The sequence below is a fragment of the Colobus angolensis genome, unplaced genomic scaffold (genome assembly GCF_000951035.1).
Source record: "Colobus angolensis palliatus isolate OR3802 unplaced genomic scaffold, Cang.pa_1.0 Scaffold639, whole genome shotgun sequence".
In the NCBI taxonomy this organism is placed as follows: Eukaryota; Metazoa; Chordata; class Mammalia; order Primates; family Cercopithecidae; genus Colobus; species Colobus angolensis.
Window position 1 is genome coordinate 991,194 of NW_012120032.1, and position 19,703 is coordinate 1,010,896.

Sequence of the window (19,703 nt, forward strand, 5' to 3'; positions counted from 1 at the left end):
GGTGATGGATGCACCAAAATCTCCCAAATCACCACGACAGAACTTAATCATGTAACCAAACACCCATTCCCCGATAACGTATGAGAATAACAAATTTAAAAAGAAAAATAAAGAAAACAACCAAGCAATAACTGACAAAAAATTTCACCAGCATAACAACTGAGTTTTGATGTAAGAGATTGGTTTGGATGGTTGTGTAAAATCTATGAGCTAGAAGACCAAACCTAGTCCGGTAGACACTTTGTTAAATTGGTATCTCAAAGTGTTATGTGGTCAGAAAAAATAAATAAAAAATAGGGCTAGCACAGTGGCTCAAGCCTGTAATCCTGACTCTATGAAGGTCCCAGGCAGGAGAATCCCTTGAGGCCAGGAATTCAAGATCAGTCAGAGCAATGTAGAAATACCTTGTCTGTTTAAAAAAAAAAAAAAAAAAAAAGTCGTGCTGGTGGTGGTGTGTGCAGTCTTATTTACTTGGGAAACAAGACAGGAGTATGACTTGAAGCCAGTAATTCAAGGTTGCAGTGAGCTATGCTGGTGCCACTGCACTCCAGCGTGTGCTGCAGGGTGAGACCCTATCTCCAAAAAAGAAGAAAAAAAAATACAATTTATATTTATTTTGTGTTACATGACAACTTATTTTACCTATATATTTTTCATTATTGCATGTATATGAGTATGTAGATACTCACATATATCATTTTCATTACTGTAGTGTTGTAAATATTTTATGATTCTTCTATTTTTTCTATTCACTTATGGATTAATATTGTATTTCTGAATTTCTAAACTTGAGGGTTTTTCTGGTTACAAATTTTTCTGTTTGTGCCTAACTTAATTAGATTTTGAGCATGCAATGAGCTCTGTGTGACTCTTTGAATTTTGGCAAGACTTTTTTATGGCCAAATACGAATTAAATTTTTAAAAGAAATGCTCCAAGTGTGCTTGAAAAGAATATGTACTTCCCAGTTTTTGTGTGAGAAATCACCGCTATGTCCATCAGATATTTATAATTTTAAAATTTATTTTTTATAGTGATGTAATGTGTATTTATCTATCAGATATTGAAAGAGAGGTATATCAGTTTCCTACATTGCCCTAATAAAGTGATACAGACACGGTGGCCTTCACAAAAGAAATTGATTTTCTCACAGTTCTGGAGACTAGAAGTCCAAGATCAGGTGTTGGCAGGTTTGGTTTTTCTGAGGTGCTTTCTCTCTGGCTTGCAGAGGGCCACCTTCTCCCTGTGTCCTCATATGACATTTCCTTTGTGCACAGACATCTCTGTTATCTCTTCCTTTTCTTGTGAAGACACCAGTCACATCAGATTAGGGTCCCACTTTTATTATCTCATTTCACCTTAATTATCTCTTTAAAGTCCTTCTCTCTAAATACAGCCACATTCTAAAATGCTGGTGGTTGGGGCTTCAACATATAAATTTTGGAAAAAATACAGTTCACTCCATAACAACAGGTAGTAAAACCTACCACTCTGATGTTGGATTTATTTATTATCTTTGCAGTTCTATAATTTAGTTTGCCTTATACATTGAAACCACCGGTTTATTCATATTATTTTCATCATTTTTATATTAATATTTTTATTGATATATAATTTATATACAATAAAGTTCACCTTTTTAAAGTTTATAGTTTATAATGGTTTTTAGTCTATTTACAGAGTAGTGCAGGCATTACTATAATCTAATTTGAGGGCATTTTCATCACTCCAAAAGAAATCTTATACCCATTAACCATCACATCTCCCTTCCCTACGTCCTAAGAAACCATTAATCTATTATATTTCCCTATGGAATTGCCTATTTTGCATATTTTGTGTGAGCAGAAACATGTAATATGTAGCTATTTGTAACTGACTTCTTTAATATGTGTAACATTTTGAGTTATACTATATTTTGTTTACCTATTTGTCAACTGATGGAGAGCTTTGTTTCTCCTACTAACTATCATAAAGGCTGATGGTATGAATATTTGTGTGCAAGATTTTGTGTGGACATGTTTTCATTTCTCTTGCCTTTATATATGGGTAGATTAGAAACCTCTTTTCACTGCCTTTATCATTGTGATCCTCCCTGAGGAACAAGTTGTTAGGGAAGGAAAAATTGGAGTCATCATCTAGCTGCCACCACTGCCCAGTGTATATCTTCAGCAGCACAGAGCCAGGTAAGATGGGATCTGACCATGTTTTATTTGTTATTGAGTCCACCCAAAATAGCAATTCCAGACTATTTAATAGAAAGCTGAGGGATATGAAACTACCACTTTGCTATTGAGCCCAGAAAAATAACTCTTTCAGCATACAGAACTGTGGAAGAATGGGTGCAGCTCTGAGTTCCAATGACGTGACCTGCCCTGCTCTTACCAAGTTCTGTAGATTTGTTGAAGAGATGCCTCTCAATATGTTACAAATCCTTCATTCAATCTGGATAGATTTTGAATATTTTATTTTTAATGTTTTTGATACCTTTAATAAAATGTCTCCTTGCGGGAGAGGTTTCACAAAACATCACATCATCATTCCCAAAGTCACACCACAGACAACTGATTTATTTTTCATTTCCTATTTATTTTCTGTTTTTCTTCTCAAGCCATCTTCAAGATTTATTGAACTTATTTTTCCCCTTTATTTATCTCCTTTCCATGTTTTTTTTTCTTTGCCAGTTTAAAAATTATACCTATTGTTTTGGTGTATACTTTGAGTCATATACATCAATCAATGTATTTAGATCTTCTGAAATAATTCAACAACTTAAATGTTTTAGCCTCCAAGTCCTTTCTTTCTAATATGAGAAAGCTGATTAGTGTTTTGATTCAATCAGAAGTTTGCCTTTTTTAATCCCTCAAAGTTTATATTATTACTCTCCCTAATGTAGTCTATCGGTGTTTTGATTTAGCTCATATTTACCAATACCTTTACTCATCACTTCTTCTTCTTACACCCCAGATATTGTAATAGAATTATTGTCTTTCCAAAATTATTTTCTATGATGTCAAAATCTAAAATTAAAGAAATGATCTTTATTTTATACTTGCTCTTGAAAGGTTCTGTTACTGGGCACAGAAATCTAAGCTGAGAGTTATTTTTCTTGGCATATTAAAGACGATTCACTGTCTTCCAACTTCTATTGTTTTTGAGAATTCATTTCAGTCTATTTACCATTTTTAAGTGATTAGGTTATGTGGAGTTAGAAATAGTTTGCTTCCTCTAAGAGTTGTTTGTGTTCTGTAGTCTCACTAGTAATTGTCTGCATATAAATATTGTTTTATTCATCCTGATTGGAAATCCTTAAACTTCCTGTAACTGCTTAGAAAACTTTTTAAATATGTCTGTGCTTCCCATTTTCTCAATCCTGTTTCTTAGCTTCTATGTCATATTTCATATTTATACTGCATCATATAAATTTATTTTACTTTACATTTCAGCTGCTTTGGTTTGTCCTTCAGCTTGTCAGTAGGAATGATTTCTGGTCTATGTGGTGAAGGATTTATAAGGCAAAAGGATATTGGGAGATGATTTGATCATAATTTTAGCTTTAGTAAGAGAAAATCTTAAAATTACCATCAGCTTAAAAAAAATACATGTTTCTTTCTTCCTCATATAAAAATCCAGAGGTTCATCATCAAGGGCTAGTGAGTTGACTCTGCTTCTCAGGGACTTAAACTCCTTCCAAGTCACTGTTGTGCCACACTTTGTGTGTTTCCCTATACATTATGGTCCAAGAAGGTATCTGTGTTACAGGAGGCAGGATTGACGTAAGATGAAACACAGGGTAAAAAGAATTTCTGTCAGTTCTCTGTCCATGAGTATATCCTTTTGCCTGAAATTTTATCACCTGGACAAAGCATGTAATACAGAAAGGTTTTATTCACACACAGTTGGAAGGATGTCTTTATATTGGTGTTTGCAATGCTATTCACAGTGTCTCAGAAAGTATGTACTCAAGAAGTATTTGTTAATTAAAAGAAAATTTAATTAATTTTAATAACTACACTCTTTTTTGTATCTTGAAGAAATTGGGATCAAAATTCTTTGGAAACAAACAGCAGTCTGAAAATAAAACAAACCTTCAAGACTTAAAACTCTAAATAAGGTGTTCTCAGAAAACTGACCTGGCCTTGGTACTCATCCTGGTGTCTTTGATGTCTTTGTGATTATCACTCAGAATTTCATGAAACTATTTTGGCCACCCTTTTATTTGGTTGTATTTGGGCACATTTTAGGTATCAAGAAGACATTTTAGAAGGAGAAAAAGTGAACATATCTAAACTGCTCTGTTGACAGTTTTCCTTTGATTAAAATTTGGTTAGGATAGTAAATGTGTTGAACTGCTTACCTGGGGACAGTTAAAGGGCAGGCTTCCATCTACTAGAAAAGTGGTAAGTTCTTAAGTAAGCAGGAATTAGCTTTACAAGCATGATACAGGATATTTTAAAACTCACCGAATTTAAATCCAGGGACATGAAGGCTTCTCTTGTAAATGTCAGATATCTTTTCTTTCATTAGGCTGTCACATGCTGAATGCAGCCTCACATTACGTTGCTTCATGCCTCCTTCCAAAGTTATCAATAACAATATAGCAAGAAATAGTTTAAATTCCTTACTTGTTTTTCTCCAGGACTCTGCTGAGAACACTCAAAAACTCTTATTTAGATTTATTTATACATATTTCCAACTGTTAGTATTTCAGTACTCATGAGAATTCTTTTCCTAAAGTGAAAGTCCGTATGTTGAATGCCCTATAAAAATCTAAAGTAATTTAAATTGGAACAAGGTAGACATCAGACGCAGTCATTTGTGAAAAGCTTGGAAGTACTAAAAGATTTTCTGTCATTGAAAACCTAACTGCATTTAGATTGTTGTTTTTAAACACAGAAAACCTAGTTTGGGTTGATCCTGGTTAGAGTAGCAATGCCTGGTGGAGGGAGTCAATTTGTTCACCAGGGTAGGTGGGCTCAATAAGAGGATATTAAGCCTGGGATGCCTCCTGCATGAATTTCAGACAGCTGGGCTGCTCTTTCATGAGGAGTTCAATATATATGCTACTTATCATAAACTGAGCCGCATAAGTGAATTTCTGAAACCACTAGTTCCATAGACGACAGGGGCACTCCAATTTTTGGTAGAGCCTCATTACCGTTCTGAAACAGGAACCAAAAGACTGCTATACATAGAATATTAGTATTCATAAGGGATCTTACAGGTGGTTCTTTTTGTTTGTTTGTTTTTTTGAGACAGAGTCTCGCTCTGTAGCCCAGACTGGACTGCAGCAGTGCAGTCTCTGCTCACTGCAACCTCCGCCTCCTGGATTCAGGAGATTCTCCTGCCTCAGCCTCCTGAGGAGCTGGGATTACAGGTGACCCCCCATTATGCCCAGCTAATTTTTGTATTTTTAGTAGAGACAGGGTTTCACCATGTTAATAAGGCTAGTCCCAAACTCCTGACCTCAGGTGATCTGCCCGCCTCGGCCTCCCAAAGTGCTGGGATTACAGGTGTGAGCCACACCTGGCCACAGTTGGTTCTATAAAGGGGCAGACCTGAGTCTTTCTAAATGACATCTGCTTAGAGGATTATCCACAAAAGAGATAGATGAGGATGAATGACTGCAATCATTGCCTACCTTAGCTAAGCAATGATTCATTCATTCAACAAACATTTTCATGAGTGCATACTATGTGCCAAGAACTAAGTGAAGGATACAGATATGAATAGGGCATAATATTTAACTAAAGGAAGTTTGAACTGTCTACAGAAAAGCGTGCAATCTATTATAATACCATATGGTAAATCTATTAACAAGGACATACATAAGGTATCACAGCAGTACAGAAGAGGAACACCAGCGAGACCTAGTTGAGCTTTTGGTGGTGAGCTGTAGGTTAGAAAATACTTCCAAGTAGTAATATTTTGTCTTAATCTGAAAAGGATGAATGCACAGAGTTCACCATGTGAGAATGAGGGATTATGAAACCAGAGAGTTAGACCGTATCATTAGTGTTTGTGTTTCATACCAGAGATTATGTGGCTTATTCAGACATGTTTTTACATTTAAATAAATTCAGAGCATAAGGGAAATTTAGGTTTATTTTCATCATAGTTTTTTTTACATATTTTTTGAAACAGGGTCTCACTCTGTCACCTAGGCTGGAGTACAGTGGCACCATCACAGCTCCCTGCAGTCTCAACCTCCTGGCCTTATGCAATTCTCCCTTCTCTGCCTCCTGAGTAGCTGAGACTACAGGCACACACCATCATGACTAACTAATATTTTGAAGAGATGGGGTTTTGTCATGTTACACAGACTGGTTTCAAATTCCTGGGCTCAAGGGATCTGCTTGCTTCAGCTTCCCAAAGTGCTGGGATTACAAGAGTGAGTCACCACACTCAGTCTCTTTATGAAGTTTTATCAGTGAATGCAACTTGAAAATCCTTTCTACTATTCTGATTCTGTGATGTGAAATATCTGAATGCTTTATTACATCATAATCCTCTGACTTCAAGAGTACTTCTCTACTATCAACAATCATTCGGATGAAAATTGAAAAAAAAATCAGTTACTACAATGAAATTAGCAGACTTCCCATCTCAGTGTGGAATTAAGTGCTTATGGGCTAAAAAATCAGGGAGACAAGTTAAAATACAATATTCTACAACAAATTCTCTCAGGGATGTGGAGCAACACAAGTTCTCATTCATTGCTGTTGAGAATGCAAAATGGTACAGCCACTTTGGAAGACAGGCAGTTTCTTATAAAACTAAATACACTCTTAAACCATATGATCTAGCAATTGTGTTTCTTGTTGTTCATCTAAAGAAGTGAAAAACTTATGTCCACAAAAAAAACCTGTACAAGAATGTTTATAGAAGCTTTATTCATAATCACCAAACTGTGGAAAGACTCAGATGTCCCTCACTAGGTGAATGGCTAAATCAATTGTGGCACATTCAGATAACAGAACGTTATTCAGTGCTAAAAGGAAATGAGTGGTCAAGCCATGAAAAAACATGGAGGAAATTTAACTGCATACTGGAAAGCGAAAGGACCCAGTCTGAAAAACTACATACTATATGATTCCAACTATATGATATTCCAGAAAAGGCAAAACTGTGAAGGCAGTGGAAAGATCAGTGTGTGTCAGGGGTCAGGGTGAGGAGGGGGATAAATAGATAGAACACAGATTTTAGGGCAGTGAAAATACTCTGCATAATATTATAATGATACATACATATCATTATATATTTTCCTAAGTCCCTAGAACATTCAAGACCAAGAGTGAACCTTAATGTAAACTACAGACTTTAAGAAATGATGATTACAAACTGATATAGTTATTAAATATAACTATATTATTTGTAATTCATCTATCAGTCTGGTGGGGATATTGATAATAGGGGAAGGAGGAAGAAGGAAACTGGAGCTCTTTCTTACACCATATGCAAAAATCAACTCAAGATGGAATAAAGATTTAAAGGTAAAACTCAAGACTGTAAAAACCCTGGAAGATAACTTAAGAAATATCATTCTGGACATAGTGACTGGCAAAGATTTCACAATGAGGATGCCAAAAGTAATTTCAAGAAAAGCAAAAATTGACAAAAATAAAAGTAAAAAATAAAAAATTGACAAATAATTAACTAAACAAATTAAACTTATGAGCTTCTGCACAACCAAAGAAACTATCAACAGACAACTTAAAGAATGAGAGAAAGTTTTGCAAACTATGCGGCTGACAAAGACCTAATATCTAACATCTATAGAGAATCAAATTTATAAGAAAAAACAATCCCATTAAAAAGTGGACACAGGACATGAAGAGACAATTTTCAAAAGAAGCATATGAAGACAAAGCTTAATATCACTGACCATTACAGAAATGAAAATCAAAACCACAATGAGATATCATCTGACACTGGTCAGAATTGTTTTCATTAAAACATTTGAAAAATAACAGATAGTGTTCAGGTTTCAGAGAAAAGGGAAAGCTTATACACTGTTGGTGGCCGTGTAAATTAGTTCAACCATTATGGAAAGCAGTGTGGTGATTGCTTAAAGTGCTAAAACAGAACTACTATTTCACCAAGCAATCCCATTACTGGGTATATATTCAAGGGAATATAAATTGTTCTATCATAAAGTCCCTTGTACGTATATGTTCATTGAAGTACTATTCACAATAGCAATGACATGGAATCAACCTAAATGCTCATCAATGATAGACTGGAGGAAGAAAATATGGTACATATACACATGGAATACTACGCAGCCATAAAAAAGAACAAGATCATACCTTTTGCAGGAATATGGATGGAGCTGGAGTCCAACATTCTTAGCAAACTAATGCAGAAACAGAAAACCAAACACCACTTGTTCTTACTTATAAGTGGGAGCTAAATGATGACAACCCATGGACACAGAGGGGAACAACAGACACTGGAGTGTACTTAAGGGTGGAGGATGGGATGAGGGAGAAGATCAGAAAAAATAACTGCTGGCTACTGGGATTTGTACCTGGATGATGAAATAAACTGTAAAATAAAATCCCATTACACTAGTGTACCTATATAACAAATACACACATATACCCCAAACCTAAAATTAAAAAAAAAAAAAATTCAGGAACGTTTTCTATAACATATGCAAAATTAATCCCTGCAGGTGATGTTATATTTCATATATTAGGTCATTCATAAAATGAATCAAATACTTAAATCTAAGACCTCATACTATGAAACAATTAAAATAAAACATTGGAGAAACTCTACAGGAAATTGGTTTGGCCAAAACTTTTTTGAGTAATACTCCAAAAGTACAGGCAACCAAAGCAAAAATGGACAAACGGGATCACATCAAGTTAAAAAGTTACTTCATAGCAAAGAAGATAATCAATAAAGTGAAGAGACAATTCACAGAAGGAGAGAAAATATTTGCACATTACCCATCTGAAAAGGGATTAATTACCACAATATATAAGGAGCTCAAGCAACTCTATATGAGAAAAAAATCTAATGATTTGATTAAAAGATGGACAATAAATCTGAATGCACATTTCTCAAAAGAAGACATACAAATGGCAAGCAGGTATATGAAAAGGTGCTCAACATCATTGATCATCATATAAATGCAAATCAAGCCACAATGAGCTATCATCTCACCCCATTTCAAATGGCTTTTATCCAAAACACCAGCAATTATGAATGCTGGCAAGGATATGAATGCCAGCGAGAGGGAACCCTCATACGCTGTTAGTGGGAATCTAAATTAGCAAACTACTATGAAAAACAGTATGGATAACCCTCAAAAAACTAAAAATAAGGCTACCATATGATCCAGCGACCCGACGGCTAGCTATATGTCAAAAGAAAGGAAATCAGTATATATAAGTGACACCTGCTTTCCCATGTTTATGGCAGCACTATTTAAAATAGTCAAGATTTGGAATCAACCTAAGTATCCCTCAGCAGATGAATGGAAAAGGAAAATGTAGTACATATACACACAAGGGTACTATTCAGTCATAAGAAAAATTGGATCCTATCATTTGCAACAGCATGGATGGAAATGAAGGTCATTATGTTAAGTGAAATAAGCCAGGCACAGAAAGCCAATCTTTGCATGTTCCCACTAATTTGTGGGAGCTAAAAATTAAAACAATTGATTTCATGGGCATAGAAACTGAAAGGATGGTTAGCAGAGGCTGAGAGGATTAGTCAGAGATGGGATGAGGGAGGAGGAGGTGGTTAACATGTACAAAAATATAGTTAGAATGAGTAAGATTTAGTGTTTCCCACAACAGGGTGACTACAATCAATAATAATTTATTGTACATTCAAAAATAACTAAAAGAGTATATATAATTGGGATATTTGTAACACAAAGTAATGATAAATGCTTTGGTGATGGATACCCCATTTATTCTAATTCAATTATTATACATTGAAGGCCTGTATCAAAACATCTCATGTGCCCCATAAATACATACACCTACTATGTACTTACAAAAATTAAAAATTAATATATAAAGAAACTGCTTCAGAGGCAAATTTTCTCCCTGACCTTCTCCTATCCTCCTGTTTCTGTTCCCTCCTTCTCCCCTGAGGGAGGCCATAGAAACTAGGGTCCCTCTTCTGCGAGGTAAGTCATAGAAACTAGACTTTTCCCCCAAAGTGCGCCATAAAACCCCAAAATATTGCTCTTTCCTCCACCTGTCTGTGTAAAAACTGGCCATAATTAAATTGACATAGCTTGTTTGATTGCAGGTCATAAGAACTTCATTTCAGAAAGGATGCTGCCCCGTATCCAGAATAAAAAAGTACTGCACAGAGAGGCCAAGAAGAATATAGACATACAGGCCTTGCTGGGTTTTCCCACTCAATGTATTATCATTAGATCATACCCTTTTTTTATTCAGTCTTTTTTACACAACTTTCCATACTTCATTGAACCTAAGAATAAAAATGGATAGTTTTCTCTGTATTTCAAATAATCCATAGTTTTTAAAAGGGAAAGGAAAAATGGTATGGTAGTGACCAGAATACATACCTCACTTCCAGATAATGTTAACACATGTTATAAAAGTCAGTCAGGCATTGAAAAAGCTATTAATAAAGCAATGACCATGAATTTCATAGAATAACCAATGAAAGGATTTAAAGGGTTGGAAAAGAGTGGGTGTTGACTTAGAACAGAGTTTTGATGATGATGTATGACCTAGTAGATTTGAACCTTTTTAACTAATGAAGTAAACAGAGAAGTATATCATCTGATGAGTACTTTCTTATGCGAAAGTTGGTACTACTGTTACTACTGATAACTGTTAGTGTGTCATTAATATGTTCAAGGTATCATTCTAAGCATTACATATATATGTATATGTGTGTGTGTGTGTGTGTGTGTGTGTATAAACTCGTATCATCCTCCTGCAAACCTCGTTGTTGTCTACATTTTATGGTTGAAGAAGCAGGGAGGTTAAGTTATCCAATACTGCTTAGTGAGTAATGGAGCTGAATCTAGGCATTCTAGCTGCAGAGAAGACACTCTTAATCATTATGAAATAGTTTCCTTCTTATAAGCAGGACTTTGGGCACTTTTAATTATGAGACTACTGGGATGGTAAGAGATGGTGGGGTAGTAGTAATGAGAAGTCATGATTTTACAAGAAAAACTCAGAGATCTATAGATTTCTCTTCACTTCTTCCAAGAGTAATATTAATCCTCAAAGAGGGACAATCTTCTCAAAGGGATATGGAGTTGTAAAGTCTTCTTAATATCAGAACAACTCAAGCTCTGATTTATCTTGCATAAATGAGTGTGGGATAGGTTGCAGCCTTGCGAGGAGAAGACTTCCTAGACCTCTATGAAAGAAAGAGTCAAGAAAGTCACTACTAATGATGACTTGCAAAGACTTTGAGGGCTTCAGACACTGTATGTATGATCTTAAAGAAAATTTAAGAGGTGTTATTTCAAACATAGCTTTTGCCTCAAATATGCCTGTCCAACATGAGAAAAATATTAGTCACATAAATACCTCAGTGAAGTTAAAAGTAAAACTATTATTTACTAGGTCAAAATGCAAAGGGGGAAAATTCAATAAAAAGTAACACTATAAAGAAGCAAATCTGTGGAGAAACATGATTTTGATGACTAGTTGTGTTTTTATTAGCTATCAAGTTCATTTAACAGACAAAAAATTCAGTTCAAGGGTCATTCATTAAAATAGGAATAATTAACAATAGTTTATTATTCAATCTTTCAGGTGTTCCTATTTTATCACAATAACTTTTCCTATAATTGAGAGATTCATGAGGAAGTCTTGAAAAGAATGTATGTTTCTTTCAGTTCAATGAACCATTCAGTCAAAATAATAAAAGAGATGCTATTACTTTGTTTTGGGTGAATGATATGTAGGCTAGGCTTTGCTGTAGGACTTTGAGCTCATAAGCTGGTATAAAATATCAAACATTTTAACTGTTTAAACAACTCAAGATATGTTTTGCAAAATTACAAAACATTATACATGTGACTTAATTAATATCTGCTCCAATTATACACAACACATCATGCTGAAGATTTAGATTTATTTGAAAACACTTAGACTAATTTATATTAGTGCAGAAAAATCACATTCAATAAACCACAATTGTAGAAGAGACAAATTACTGTGTTTTGTCACATTTTCACACAAATATAATTTGATATTTAAAGCATGATGAATCACAATCACATATAAATAAATGATTTATTATCTCAGTAGTAGTAAGAATCTCTTTTGAGTATGTAGGGTCTTCTGGGTTTATTCTCATACAACTGCCGTTTGAGAATGTAAGGAATTTTTCTCTTTATGACTTCTTCCTTTTCATTTTTGTCATTTCCAGTATCAAGAATATCTTCCTGGATTAACTGCAAGATAGAGATGAAGTAAGTGAAACTTATATGAATAAACTCTTTTGTTTCAGAGCATTTTCTACATTCTATCTCATTTACTGTTAAGACAGCAAGACATATGTAGGTGAGATATGAGACACATGAAGTTCAAAGAAATTGTTTTTTCAAAGGAGAGACGGCTATTCAGTGGCTGCAATAGTATAAGAACATGGTAATTCTGACTCAGTTCAGGATTCTTCCTAATTCACCAGGCTAGCTCTTTTAAAAAATTTCTATATACTTTACTAACTATGTATTTCAAGACTGTACACTAATCCCGCCTTTTGTAGAAAAACACCAAATAGACCTTTGAGTACTTTTCAGGCTTCAATTTATGATGGAAATGCCAAAAGTATGAAATATATACTTCAATAAATATAGTTTTTGATCTGGTAAACCAAGTTTGGCCACAAAGGTAACAAAATTTTATATTCAATTAAGTCAGTTACTGATTTGACATGAAAACCATTCCAAGGATCTATTTCTCAATAGAGGCATTAAAATTGCTTTATCCAACTTCGTCAGTTGTAGAAATCAACGTATGGGAACTCGATTTAAATGATGACAATCTCTTTAGATTGTGGTGCTTAATCATTAAAGCAAGCTCAGATTCAATAACTTAAAGGAGTTAAGCTCCATGCAGAATCTTGCCTAATATCAAGAGGCAGAAATATGCCCCATTCTAATATTAACTATAACTTTTTTTCTAAGAATATGGTTCTGACTCAAAAATTTCAGCTACCATTTAAGAAATCTGTCCATAGTTTAATACACAATTTGAATAAACTTTAAAAGTATGTTAAAGATAATTTTTTTTTGTATTTTTAGTTGTCTTCTAATTTGAGGGTTCACTGTAACAAATATTGATGGGGACTAAGTTTTAAATTGTAATGCACATGAATAAAATCTTACAACCAAGTGCTTTATTTCAACCCACAGCTATTCAATTTCAGAGAGAAAACAGCTACTGTCAGACAATCTAGTTTCTTAATCTTTAGTTTTTTTGTGCATAGCTGTAATTACTTGTACTATGCTCAGAATATTATCATTTTATTTTAAATCACTCAATAACATTTCAAATAGGGAAAAGTTTTAATCTTATTTGCACTTGATTGGTCTACATAGTAGTTTATTGAGGATTTTTTGGGGGGGGGTTAAGTAACATATAATGGACATTTTCCTATATAAAAATATAGGCAGGAGTGTAGTGGTGCGATCTAGGTTCAGTGCAAGCCCTGCCTCCCGAGTTCATGCCATTCTCCTGCCTCAGCCTCCTGAGTAGCTGGGACTACAGGTGCCCACCACCACACCCGGCTAATTTTTTGTAGTTTTAGTGGAGACGAGATTTCACCGTGTTAGCCAGGATGGTCTCGATCTCCTGACCTAGTGATCAGTCCGCCTCAGCCTCACAAAGTACTGGGATTACAGGCGTGAGCCACTGTGCCCAGCCAAAATATAGTTTAAATACTAAACAATTTACCAGGAATTTAAATTAAATAATTAATAGTAAATTTAAAACTGGTCTTTTCAGTTTTTTGTTTATTTATCTTTTTGCTAACCAGTTATAATAAACACTAGAAATTCTGCCTGCACTTCTTCTTATCTACAGGGTAGCTCTTTGGTAGTCAATCACAAGTTTGTTAGATTAGCAGGGAAGGCACCCTCAGATCCCCAGTGCTAGTATAAATCCAGAATATAAAATATTGACCAAATTTCTCTTAGAGGTTAATTTGAAAGAAATGTTTCCCTTGTCAGAAATTTTTAAACATCTGTTTTGTTTTCGTTGAAGAATTTATTTTTCTTCCCCCTCCTCTTCTTTATCCTGACATCGTTCTATATCTTCTCAAAGCTGTAATTTACATTTCAGAGCAAAATATATCAATGAAGGCAATAAATTGTAAAGCATTTTGCAAGTACATTATTACCCACTGGTGTGCATTTAAAAACAAACACAGAACACAAAGGTTTCCAAATAAACTGAAAGGATGGGCAGATACATATCCCTATTATATATACCTTTATGTAAATTAAAAATATTTTTATTTGCCTAATATATTCAAATACAACAGGTTCCAGATAAAACTGGAATAACAGGGATATAACAGATTGGTGCAAAAGTAATTGCGGTTTTTGTCGTCAACAGTAATGGCAAAAGTAATGGCAAGAACCACAATTACTTTTGCACCAACCTAATATATCCTTATCTTATATTTGTATATACATAAAAATATATTTTTTATTTGCCAAATATATTCAAATACAAACGGAAAACTTTATGTTTTATTCCAGTTTTACTTGGATCACTTTGTTTATAGATTTATAGTTTGTTTATAGATCACTACACATGACTTTGTGTTTCTAAGACAACATTTTGAGTTGCTTAAATTTGTTAGATATGCCACTACCTACAACAACAAAAATTGCCTAAACAAGCCATCCACTTAAGCATAATAAAAACATGTAGATCAAATCTGCCTGAAGATATATCCTCTTTTTAAGGTTGAAGAAAAACATACTTTGCTGAGTTTCAAATATTTGAAGGACATTTTGATGATCTGAAGCAGTGTTGACTTCAACAATTGCTTGTTCTTTTTAAATAATTGTAACTCTTCTTGTTATGATTATGATTGGGAATTTAATAAATTAATACAAATGAGAGTTAACTAGTATAACTATAATCATATTAACATTTTGTTATTGCTATACCTCCCAGTGTTGAAAAGCCCTGCTGTGACAGATTTTGTGGAGCTGGTATATTGTCAACATTGCTTCCAAGCTAAAGCCATCTAAAGCAGTGGGAAGTTTCCTTCTTGTAATAAGCTGCTCTTCATGAACTTCTCCTGTTTCCTCAGCTGGGCTGTTCAAATTATTTACAAGACTGCAAACATTTAGCAGAGTCATCTTCCAAGAGGGAACATGTGCTTTACTAATCTGAAACATAACAACAACAACAAAAAAACCCTGCAATTAAAACTTGTGTTACATGAGCAAGAAATGAATTCCCAGTGTGCTAAACCATCACATTTAGAGTCTGATTGCTACTCCAGTCTAGTAAACACAGTGTTATTTATTTAGTAACATCATGTTCACAAAGTTGTATAGTGCCAATATCTCATAAATTCTATTTAAGAAAACTCTATAGTCATATTCACATCCACATGCACTTATGTGTGTACACACAGAGCAAAGTAAGAAAGCAAGGAAATTAAAATGACAGCAGAAATATGTAAATATGATATATATCACAGATGAAAAATTAAAATTAAAAAAATTATTCTATGTCTATTACATTTCAGCTTAATGTGTAATGGGGCAGTGACAAAGATGGTATTATTAAATGTGGACAATTACAAAACATGAAGATAGTAATGCATTCCACACATTAATAATTGTTATAGGTAGCATCACAGATTATTTAGGACCTTTATGTATTAACTTGCACCTGGGAATTAGGTAAATCTATACCAAGACACCAAGGCACGTAACTTATCCCATTTTCTAACACAGACTATTAAGTTCAGTTGTCTATTTTTGAACTGAAGAGGTTGTAGCCTTTGGTGTTCTGATTAAGTACTAAACAATGAGAACACATGGGCACAGGGAGGGGAACAACCCACACTGGGGCCTGTCAGAGGGTAGGGTAGAGGAAGGAAGAACGTTAGGAAAAATAGCTAATGCATGCTGGGCTTAATACCTAGGTGATGGGTTGATAGGTGCAGCAAACCACCACGGCACACCTTTACCTATGTAACAAACCTGCACATCCCGCACATGTACCCCAGAATGTATTCCTAGGTACAGATTGGAATTTTAGAAACTTGCTTTCAAGACCCCAGCAGAGGAGTAATAGGGCCCAGGATGCAAAGTTGTATTTGGCTCAATTAAAGAAAAAAGAATAAGAACATGTAAAAATAGCATGTCTGGTATAGGGAGAATTTAAATCCAGACATAAAATGAAGAGTATAGTTTAGTAATTCCTAAATACATTATAGAACGGTAAATGTCTAGAAGACTATGAACTGCATTTAAAAACAAGGAAACACAGGTAAACAAGGTAAACTAATCAACTTGCTAAAGATAAAATATTAATAAGTCACCGTTTCAGGATTAGATCTCAATGCTCCTGCTTGCCAATCCATTGCTCTCCCCTCTCTACTACATTTCTTTCGCAGGTTGTCATGAACTGTTATTTCTAATTTAAGAACACCTTTCTATTTCCCCCAATATAATAAAAAAAGGCAAAGAGCTCGCTTTGTTTTCATTTAAACTGAGACCAATATACCTTTCATCGTACCCAATGTAAAAGGCATGGAAACAAGTTCCTTTAAAAACATTTACAGGCACGTAAATATGTGTGGCAATTAATTAAAATTGCAAAGTACTGATTGATAGAACTGTAATTTCTTTACCTGTCATATCAACACCTTTAACTTCTTTTAACTAAAATAATTTTTTTTTTTTTCCAAAAAGGAAGTGCCTCTTAAGGAACTTTTAAATCTGGATGGGAAGTTATTACTATAGGAAAAGGATACCATATTTATAATGGAAGTTCATATGTTCTTCAACCCAGAGTTAAAGAAAAGAAAAAGTTACCTTTGATGTATGCATGCTGGTCAATAAATCTGCTTCTAATGCTTTCATTTCTTCCTCTGAATCTGAGTAAAATCAAAATCAGGTTTACTATAATCACATATGATATAATTATATCATAATCTACAGATTTTAAGTTAATTTTAAAAAGTAGTCTTAGAGGTTAGTGTCTTTCTTATGTATTTTCTTAAAAATAGTAATCTTAAAAAACAAACTTTAGGTATATTTTAGCATAATAGGAAGCTAAAATAGTAGAAGCACTTCTAAGAAAGTAAGCATATGATTATTTGTTCAGACAGCTGTTGATGACTTCAAGTTGTTTAATCTTTGAATTTCAGATTTTTAAAATGTGATTATATTGTACAACACATATTTTACCAAATATGCTAGAGTAGTTTATTTCTTACCAGCCATAGTTTACATATATAGAAAATATGCATATTAATATTTAAAAACACAACATAATGAAGATTATACAAGAGACTTTTTCAAGACAAAACCAAAGGGAATTGCTTACTGATAATTTTAGAATAATAAAGATACTGACATTTACTTAACTTGAGATGCTTTCTTACAAAACACACATTGAAAGAATTGTATTTGTACTTTAAGCAAGAATTTGGAATTATGTATCCTTAATTTTATCATAGGCATTTAAGGAAACTGTTTAAAGCAAAAGTGGAGCTGTTCAACAACACATGTACAACAGCATTGAAAATGGGTCTCTGGATTTTTTAAAAACTCTATCCAAGTTTCTGTTAACGAATATTTTACAAAGAAGGAAAATTTAGAAAATAGTGTACGATAATAAAAATCAAGTTAAAAATGACTCTATCTTTCTTGTACTTCACACTCAGTAAAAAGAAATGTCAGAATCGGAGAAACTATTGGCTTAATTTTACCTAGAACCTAAATTATACAAGAGATCTTCTCTCCCTATTTGTTAGAGACATAATCTGTATTAGGAATTTATGAACAATGTATACCCAAATCCTCATAAGTTTTGCATTATTACAACAAGTAGTTTCAAGTTAATAATCACAGTGCTTAATCAATAACCCAGTTTTTCTTCCAGAAGTATGTGAATCTTTAATCTCATATAACTTTCAGATAAAATCATAATTGTAGAAAAGTTTGTTTTTTCTCATAAGATTTAAAAAGTAGAAGCTGAAAGTTATGTTCTAATGATTAAAATAAATTTAAAATGTTGCATAAATCACATTTATATCTTCTTAGATTGTAATGTCATAATTTAAATCAAATGATAGCATGAGTTTGACTTAAACGTTTCAATGTCATATTTATGATACACAAAAGCACAGAACAGGTTAAATTATTTTTGCTGCATTTACTTCCTAAGGTGTTCTTTTCCCTTTGAAGTGGTCATTCAAATATTTTTTAAATATTAAGTACAGCCTTTTTCAATGGTTGTAATATTTCATGTTATACCTTTCAATTTAAATCTTATTTTCAAAGTGAGTTATTCATAGATATTTAGGACTATATAGCTTCTCCTTTCACACAACATGCAAAACACTCTAAAGTCAAATCATTTACATCAATATAAGAATACCAATTTTCCAACTGTATTTTGTATTAACTTAAATGGCATGGAAAAAATGCCAAACAGTTATATTAATAGTATACTTATTAGACTATGCAAACTGTATTCTCAAAAAGGATCTGGAATATTTTTGTATTTTTCTAGAAATGAATTTCTACAAATAATGCTTCATTCATTTTTCAGTAAGCATCAATTTTCACTTTATGTGTTATCTTAACACAAACAATTAAGAAAATAATATGGGGACTATTACAAGGGCATGAGGGCCACCGTTTCCTAAGAGATTGAATGAGGATGAGAGTAAAACATTTTAAATGGAATGGGATTTAATGATGGGTTTGCAGGTTTACAGGTCTCTGTACTTCTCATTAGATAATGATCAGCCTAATTGAAAGTTTTGTAAGGTTTTTTTTCCTCTAGTGGTTGCATTCCAAAGGGGGTCATGCAGTGTTTCATTGAAATACCTTTTATTGCTTTGTAGATTTTAAAAGGGAAAATACAGCTCTCAGTAATCATAAAGGCAGAGAAAAAGATATTCAGTTTCTGTCACTAAAAGGTAAATCCTGAATAAAAGAGAGCAACTCTTCTCCCTAGATACATTAACATAAGTAGCAACACACTGCAAAAGAGAAAAAAGAAATCAGTTCAGGGAGTTGTGAAATTCTGTTTTGCTTACCTGAGCACAGACTCCAGGAACTGAAAGCCAGGAGTAGCATGCATACAAGCTGGATTTTCATTCCTGCCATCATCTTTCAGCCTTCTAACAAGCCAATTCCATAAAAGTCAGAAGCACACTGAAGGGGGCTCTCTATAGCACTTCCTCTTGCCTTCAGCTGGCTTTGAAAGTGAGTGAACTATGAGAGGTGCTCTGGCCATTCCCCTATATATATAAGCAGGAGGATGATGTCATTGATTGTACAGGCATTATCTGTGCAGGATGTGCCCTATCTTCACCTCTATCCTTCCCCTCTTCGCCCTGCTTTCTCCTCCCCTTTTCCTTTGTCCCCCCTGCTCTCCTCCCCCATTTCTGAACCTTGAGTGAAAGTGACGATCTTCCCTAATTGCTGCTGCTGCTGCTTTGGATTTCTGACGTGCAGAAGGAGTCATTCAAC

At 34.0% G+C, this 19,703-nt stretch overlaps 1 protein-coding gene across 3 annotated transcripts; it reads right to left on the reverse strand.

The window, feature by feature from the left end:
• Positions 1-11,648: 11,648 nt before the first annotated feature.
• Positions 11,649-19,449, reverse strand: NTS (neurotensin). 3 transcript variants are annotated; one of them, XM_011963959.1, is made up of 5 exons: positions 19,268-19,447; positions 17,031-17,092; positions 16,860-16,867; positions 15,144-15,363; positions 11,649-12,413 (listed from the first exon to the last, which is right to left on the reverse strand). In XM_011963959.1, exons 1-5 carry the CDS (start codon positions 19,338-19,340, stop codon positions 12,261-12,263), a joined length of 516 nt encoding a protein of 171 aa, XP_011819349.1. In that variant the 5' UTR covers positions 19,341-19,447; the 3' UTR covers positions 11,649-12,260. The 3 variants fall into 3 exon arrangements, with proteins under 3 accessions (XP_011819349.1, XP_011819348.1, XP_011819347.1); XM_011963958.1 differs by lacking the exon at positions 16,860-16,867 and having other exon boundaries at positions 15,144-15,368; positions 19,268-19,449; XM_011963957.1 differs by lacking the exon at positions 16,860-16,867 and having other exon boundaries at positions 15,144-15,398; positions 19,268-19,443.
• Between the last annotated feature and the right edge of the window lie 254 nt (positions 19,450-19,703).